This window comes from Eriocheir sinensis, unplaced genomic scaffold, assembly GCF_024679095.1.
Source record: "Eriocheir sinensis breed Jianghai 21 unplaced genomic scaffold, ASM2467909v1 Scaffold671, whole genome shotgun sequence".
Lineage (NCBI taxonomy): Eukaryota > Metazoa > Arthropoda > Malacostraca > Decapoda > Varunidae > Eriocheir > Eriocheir sinensis.
The window spans coordinates 59,269-67,434 of NW_026112022.1; the positions used below are offsets into that span (position 1 = coordinate 59,269).

General features: G+C 41.7%; 1 protein-coding gene and 1 long non-coding RNA gene across 2 annotated transcripts; one reads left to right on the forward strand and one right to left on the reverse strand.

Moving 5' to 3' along the window:
* The first annotated feature begins 631 nt into the window (after nt 1-631).
* Nucleotides 632-4,181, forward strand: LOC126993769 (uncharacterized). Its single transcript, XR_007748251.1, has 4 exons — nt 632-1,561; nt 2,691-3,005; nt 3,138-3,189; nt 3,755-4,181. It is a non-coding gene; the product is annotated as an uncharacterized LOC126993769 (long non-coding RNA).
* Nucleotides 3,647-7,241, reverse strand: LOC126993768 (uncharacterized). The gene is made up of 3 exons (XM_050852933.1): nt 6,988-7,241; nt 4,955-5,084; nt 3,647-4,113 (listed from the first exon to the last, which is right to left on the reverse strand). The coding sequence occupies exons 1-3, from the start codon at nt 7,205-7,207 to the stop codon at nt 3,672-3,674; spliced, it is 792 nt and encodes a 263-aa protein (XP_050708890.1). The 5' UTR covers nt 7,208-7,241; the 3' UTR covers nt 3,647-3,671.
* Nucleotides 7,242-8,166: the final 925 nt, after the last annotated feature.

Consider the following 8,166-nt stretch of genomic DNA (forward strand, 5'->3'; position numbering starts at 1 on the left):
CGCGAGCGCTGGACGAGGCAAGTGGGTAATCAGCGAGGGTAGCTCGCTCGCACTTAATAATGGTTCGTTTTGCCTCGTGAGTGCTGGACGAGGTAAGCGGGTAATCAGCGGAGGTAGGTCGCTCTCCCTTAATAAAGGTTCGCTTTGGCTCTTGAGCTTTGGCCGAGGCAGTCACTGACGGGTAAACGGCGGGAGTAACGGACTCAGGCCTCGCGAGCGCTGGCCGAGACCAGCGGGTAATCGGCGGGGGTAGGTCGTTCGCCCTTAATGGTTCGCTTTGCCTCTTGAACGCTGGCCGAGGCAGTCACTGACTGCTCGAGTGACGGGTAAACGGCGGGAGTAACGGACTCAGGCCTCGCGAGCGCTGGCCGAGGCCAGCGGGTAATCGCGGGGGTAGGTCGCTCGCCCTTAATGGATCGCTTTGCCTCCTGAGCGCTGGCCGAGGCAGTCACCGACTGCTCGAGTGACGGGTAAACGGCTGGAGTAACGGACAAGTCAGGGAGACACTGGCCCTTCATATGACATACAAATTGATGTGTGGCGGGTAAACTTTACCCCTCTAGCGCTGGACAAGGCCCTCGGTCATGAATCACGTGGCGGGTAAACGGCGTGGGTAACGCGCCAGCACCTGGGCCCGTATTCTACATACCGTCATAACTTCTTCTGACGGTCATAGCGGAACAAAATGGCGCATTTCTGACATAACTCCGTCAGAAACTCTTATGGTCGACCATAAACTCTTATGGACGACCATAAAATTGCGCGGGACGCTGAGGTCGGGTTCACCCTGTCATAACTCTGCTTATGACCGTCAGAAGCGAGTCAACATGGCAGCCCCACGTCAACACGCTCCCCAGCCTTTTCGAAGAAGAGACGTACTGAACGAGCTCAGCGATGCTGAGCTTATCAGGAGATACAGACTTGACAAGGAAGGTATTTTGTACGTCACTGATCTTGTGAGGGAAGCCTTGTCAAGTGACACCAAGAGGAGAAACCCACTCACCCCGGAGATGAAGGTGATCATCACACTGCGGTATCTTGCCACGGGAAAAATGCAAATGTGTAGCAGCGACGACCTCGGCCCATCACAGCCCAGCATCAGCAGAGCCATCACCCAGACCATTGACGCCCTTGCAAACGTCAATATTCTCAAGCAGTTCATCAGCTTCCCCACCACCCAAGACGTTACTGAGGCGAACAAGGCAGACTTCCTCACCATTGCAAATTTTCCCGGGGTTATTGGTGTCGTTGATGGGACACACGTAAGGATTGTGGCACCAAAGGAGGAGGAAGACGTGTTTGTCAACCGCAAGGGATAGCACAGTATTAATGTGCAGGTCATATTCGATGCCAACTATCGAATACTGGATATCCTAGCGAAGTGGCCTGGCTCAGTGCATGATGCACGTATTTTGAATGGCTGTGGAGTGGCAGAATTGTTCCAGAGAGGGCATGTGCCACCAGGTAGTCACTTGTTGGGAGACAGTGGCTATCCCAGCAAGCCATGGCTCCTGACACCTTACCTGCGACCTCTGCCTGGACCTCAGTCACGCTATAATAGGTGAGTAGATTGTCTTTATTTTTCTTTGGGGTATCAGTATAGTTTCTTACAATAAACATGTTGAACGTGAGATCCGCTAAAAATTTTGTAGAGTTGACATGCCACGCACTACCAGGTGTAATTAGCAAACTGAGCCAATCACAACATTTACCTATTATATAGAGAGTTCGGATAATAGGTTAGGCTAAGTTTCGACTAATCGAAAAAAACTTAATTATTTAGGTTCATTTTATAATAATAAAAAAATGAAAATAGCAAATAAATCAGGAAAAAACTCAACCTAACCTAGATTACCTGGCAACAAAAAATACACATATTATATCAGCTTAAATAATAATTAATGACGTTAATAATAAGTACATCAGATTTAAAGAAAATAATACACCTTTGCACCTTCAAATTTAAAGAAAAAGATCTTTAAATGAAAAAAAATTGTCAGAATTTTAAAGAGTTGATTTTCCTAGTAAAAAAGTTGACCTTCAAATTTAAAAAAGTTGACTTTTAAATTAAAACACTTGACTTTCAAATTGCAAAAGTTGACTCAAATTTAAAAAAAATAGATTTCAATTTAAAAAATGTAATTAACCCGGTAACAGCGACGGGCCAAATTTGTGGCTTTACCGTGTACCAGCGACAGGCCAAATTTGTGCCATGATATAAACCCCTCAAAATAGATGATACATAATCTGATCACAAATGCTTTGATATATATTATGAAATGGTTTGTGTGAGGGGTGATTTTTTCTCATTTTTCTCGCCTGGAGGGACCATTAACCCGTGGGCTTCGGCTATGGGAAAGCCGAGAAGTGCCCGAGAAATGACAAAATTACTCTGCATTTTGAGACTAAAAAAAGAGCATGGAATGTACATCAAAGTACTCCTCTCATAACCACAGCCACGACTCGTCAAAGCCCTAAAAAGGATCTGTCGACGTTCTCGGGTTAAGAAACATGATCCCCGCTGCTACCGGGTTAAACTGAAAAAAAATTGTCAAGGACAGTCAAAATTAATTTAGTCAAGCAAAGTCAAATTTAGTCAAGCTAGGTATGGCAAGTAGTGAATTTACCCATAGTTAATGGAACATAAGTACTTAATATTGACTGCCATTATCATTTGTATTTTCTTTTAGGGCCCACAAACGGACACGGAGTGTTGTGGAACGGGGAATAGGACAGCTCAAGCGCCGCTTTCATGTCCTACACAGCGAGGTCCGAGTAACTCCCCCGGTGAAGGTGTGCAAGCTGATACATGTATGCGGCATGCTCCACAACATCTGCAAGGACAGGAATATTCCCATTCCTCTCGATGCGGCTCAACCTAACGCTGAAGAAGTGGATCTTGCCATGGCACAACCTGAAGGTGTGCAAGTTGTGCCGCCACTTCCAGCTGGTCAGCGGAATGAAGGTCGCCTGTATCGAGATGAATTCTGCAACTTGCATTTCCAGTAAGTTGGATATTTTATATATATATGTTTTTCGAATTGAATCTGGGAAACACTCATTTCTTAAGAATCTGCATTATTCTGTATCATTATTATTATGAAACTACCTACTAGTTAATTTGTTTTTCGTTCTAGCAATGAAGACTGAAACCCGTTCCTCAGCACGACTGGACAAGTACATGCCAAGGTACTGTTCCACTTGCATTAATAAAGTCATCAATCTATCAATCAATTATAACCCATATTCCTTTTGTAAACATTTGCAAATTAACAGTCCCCTCTTTGTTGTCAATACTCTAAAAACACTCATAGTACTCCTTCAATCTTCTTATACCTTCCACACTTACAATTACATTCCTATTCACACCCTTTACATTCATAGTTCATACACACCTTTTCATTCTTTTCTCAAGCTCCCTTCACTTCCTTCAAGAACATCTCCCTATTATTCTGAAAGTCATTTCTCACCTTCCCTCCTAGCTCTTCACACATTGCCTTTTTATTCTCCATTAGTGTTCTTTTTGCATTTTTTTTACATATTCATTTTAATCTCTTTTTCCAGTGCATTTGTACACTGTATCATTCCTGCATAAGCATAATTAAATTAGTACAACTAAGGTTTCACAATCATAGAACTATGTGCATCCTTTTCTACTTTTATTAGGTATATTATTTGTTTTTCCTTTCCTTTTCAATTTGTAACTTGAGCAAAATTTGTTTAAGACGCATGGCTTCCGCTTTTTCTTTGGCAGCTGCCTCCCGTGCCCTTTCAGCTGCCTCCTGCGCCCTTGCAGCTGCCTCCTGCGCCCTTGCAGCTCCTGTGAAGGCCCGAGCACAAGCCGCCACCTCCTCTGCAGCTGCCTTCATGGCCCGTGCAGCCTCCTCCCCAGCCTGTGCAGCTGCTGCTGTAGCTCTTGAAGCTACAGCCTCCTCCTCAGCAGCTGCCACCTTTGCTTGAGCAGCTGCTGCATCATCCTCAGCTGGCACCTTCCCCCAGGCACCCCCCTCAGTTTGTGGCTGCAGGGTGGGCTCAGGCACAATTATTACTGTTGGTGCCTCAGCACCTCCCTGACCTACAATGAGCTGGCTCGCTGGCTCTGCTGCGTCTTCACTGCAAGTAATGTATAAAGTCATGAAATGGGTGTACAAATGAGCAGTTATAAACTAATGCAGATCTGCCATAGGGTATCTTTTTCCTTTCATATACTAGGGAGTAAATATGGCATAGTGTTATGGAAATGGAAGGCATACTCATACTAAATTAACGACAATCAATAAGGTCTAGAAGAGTTGCATATCTTTGAGGGGATTGATATTAAGAGGAGGATTCAATGAGTTCTCGGCCTAACAAAGAAGGAGTGGAGACAGGAGCCCGCCAATGCTGTAACATGTTGGTATAGGTTCCAACAAGTAATGCATGGGCTGGCATCCTTTCAGCATTTTCCATTGAGTTACAAGGTGACTTTTCATAAGTGATTCACCCACCATTCTTCAGGGACGGAATTTCAAAATTGAAGACGAGATTGGAGAAGTGCATCACACTCAAAGGCGGTTACGTTAAAACATAAAAAAAAGTAAGTGGAGTGAACCTTTGCTCTATTTTTCCTCATTCTGAGGTAGGCCAAGAACTCATTGAATACACCTTAATTGAGAAGTACTATGAACCAAGGTAGGATTGCATCAATTGACAGAAGTTGCTGTAGCTTTGACGTTACCTGCAGGTATAGTTAACTTGAACTAAAGCCTTTAATTAAACAATCTATTCCAACAGTAAAGATATCTCTCATATGTTCTTTCCAAGTGATGAGTTATGTTTCTAGTGTTTTGTAACATACTGGTTGAAGCAAATGACAAGCTTTTATTACTTTTGCTAAGCAGAACTGACTATATTTAAAAATGAGAAGAATAGAACTAAAGAGTGTACTTCACAAATTAAACAAATAGATACATACATGTCGACAGTCCTTTGATGTCCAAGGTCATCAATCTCCTCAAATCCCGTGATGACCTTGCTGTCTTGCCCCAAAACGTCCCCGACAAGTTCATCAATGGGGTCAAGGGGAGGGGGTGGAGGGCCGCCACCTGGGAAAAAATAAAAATTAATGTATTTTTTGCTTTTTTCCCCTTCTACTAAAGCACTACATTAGTGTCTTCTCAGAATGTAATGCTAAAGTGGATTATGACAGGTACTTTACTGAGATGTTATAAAACTTGTTTTTGTCTCCTGCCTGTAACTTGACCTCTCTCAACGAGTGTATCAAGACACCTCTCCACCCGAAATTGACCTCTCTTTTGGCTAATCTATAGTATCTTCTGTTGTGAGAGCGGCAATTAGTGGGCTTTTTTTCTACACTTTTTGTTGCCCTTGAGCCAACTCTTTGTTGTAAAACAAAATTATAAAAAAAAAAAAAAAGCTGCTGCACTCCCACCACTATTCAAGGTTGTGTGTGTCAGAAAGGAGCATTTCTTCCTCTTTCATACTTTATCTTACAGGCATCTCTGATGAAAGAAAGTACGAGTAATAAGGGTAAGAATGGACTCTACATAATATTCATTACAAACTTAAACTGGTTTACCCATATAGTATATAAACTAAACGAAAATTTATGGCAAATAGCATCCTGTTTCTTTCAATACAAAACTATTTCAATGTGATTGATTTCCATCAAGCAGTTGTCTGTTGATGGCAACAAGTATGGGTATTGCAACATACTTCTATAAATATCCATGTTTGTATATGTATGTATATATATATATATATATATATATATATATATATATATATATATATATATATATATATATATATATATATATATATATATATATATATATATTCACGAAAGCGTAGCCCCCTATGGCGGCGGCCGCGGCGACGGTGCAGCTGGTGTTGTGAGAAATACCTCCTTGCAGAAATAAGACATATAGCAGCTGGTGTTGTGAGAAATACCTCCTCGCAGAAATAAGACATATATATGTGGGGGGGGGTCCATGGGGTGGTGCAGACCCCCCTGGTTAGAAGGGGGCGTCGAGGGGGGTGATGCCCCCCCCGTTAGCAGGTCGTAAAGTTCGGTTGGAGAAGTTTAAATATGCTCTCCCACCCTAAACCCTCTGCGAGAGATTTTGCAGCACTGTCGCCGCGGCCACCGCTAAAGGATGCTACTCTTTCGTCAATATTATCCCCTATTTTCAATAATAAATAGTCCTTGAATTGGATTTTGAAAGCATTTCCATGATTGTTGAACATTTGAAGAAAAGATTTATGAAGAGCTAGTGATGTTTCATAAGGTAGGTAATGAACATATGAACGTTGGAGTCTGCAAGAGGCCGGTAGGCCTAAACAAGGCAGCTCCTTTGACCCTAAGCTCCCGTGTATCTAACCCCACCTAGTATCGCTGTCCATGAATTTATGTAATCTATTTTTGAATGTGACAATTGTATTGGCACTCACCACATGACTGCTAAGCCTATTCCACTCATCCACAACCTTGTTGGTAAACCAATTTTTGCCTATGTACCTGTTGAGTCTGAATTTATCCAGTTTAAACCCATTACTTTGTGTCCTACCCATACATACTGGCATGGTACTAAAATGAATCTTTAATATATATATGTATATATATATATATATATATATATATATATATATATATATATATATATATATATATATATATATATATATATATATATATATATATATATATATTTATTTATCCAGTTTAATCCCATTACTTTGTGTCCTACCCATACATACTGGCATGGTACTAAAATGAATCTTTAATATATATATATATATATATATATATATATATATATATATATATATATATATATATATATATATATATATATATATATATATATATATATATATATATATATATATATATAAATTTATATGATATTCAAAATGCTCAGAATGAGACAAAAAATGTGTAATGGGTGTTTATCAGTTAAAGCTAATATATGAAAACTTACTTACCAGTTCCATTCCGATGATCTCGAAAGTTCTTCAGCTTCATCCTTGACTTAGAAGTGATGGTGAACCATCGCTTCTTTACCTCTACGGCCGTCCTCTCATGGTGGAACTGTCCATTCAGGTCGGCCGTAATCTTCGTCCAGACATCGTGTTTCTTTTGGTTGGAAACACCAACCGTCTTGAAGTTCCTCTTCAAAACGTGGACTTCGTCCCTGTATAACATAGCCAGCTGGAGAGACTCGTCGTCTCCCAGTTAGCCTTCCTTTGACGTTTAGGTTGAGGATCCATGCCGTGAGTAAACACTGCCGAACAGCTGAGAGGGCGGTACATTTGTTTACACACTTTTCAACGGGAATACGTTTCAGCGCATTTTCTCATAACGAATTTCTATTTTACCATTTCTAACTTCCCCAAAAGTCATAATATGAGGTCAAAATAATGTATATCAAAGAAAATGATGTCAATAATATATTATATTCCATAAATTTAAAGTTAACAAATTGTGAGCCGTGCGTTCTAGCGGCTCACGGTGTTGTTGATTTACTGCGCTATGGCCGACGACAAGAAGAAGAAGAAGAAGACTTCTGACGGTCATTCTACTGACGGTCATAAATTCTGTTAGCTATGACGGTTAGTTATGGTCGACCATAAGCACTATGTAGAATACGGGCCCTGGGCGGGTAAACGGCGGGGGTAGGTCGCTCGCCCTTATAATGGTTCGCTTTGCCTCTTGAGCGCTGGCCGAAGCAGTCACTGAATCCTGGAGTGACGGTTAAACGACTGGAGTAACGGACAAGTCAAGGAGACACTGGCCCTTCATACGACATACACTTTGCTGTGTGGCGGGTAAACTTTGCGTCTTGAGCGCTGGACGAGGCCCTCAGTCATGAATCGTGTGGCGGGTAAACGGCGGGGGTAACGCACATACACCTGATGGCTCGCTTTGCTTCGCGAGCGCTGGACGATTTTCCGCGGTAGCATATTTTAATTAGCACCAAAGGCATATTCATGGCAGACTTGCGTAGCGTAGATACGTCTAAAATTGAAGGAATTCCTAGGGACATCTTATGTAAATCAATCAGCACCGTACACATTACAGTTGAACCACATTAACTGTACACTTGCGTAGTGTATATGTGTTGCTCACTTTCAGTCCGGGAGAAAAAGAGCATTTTGGGGTGC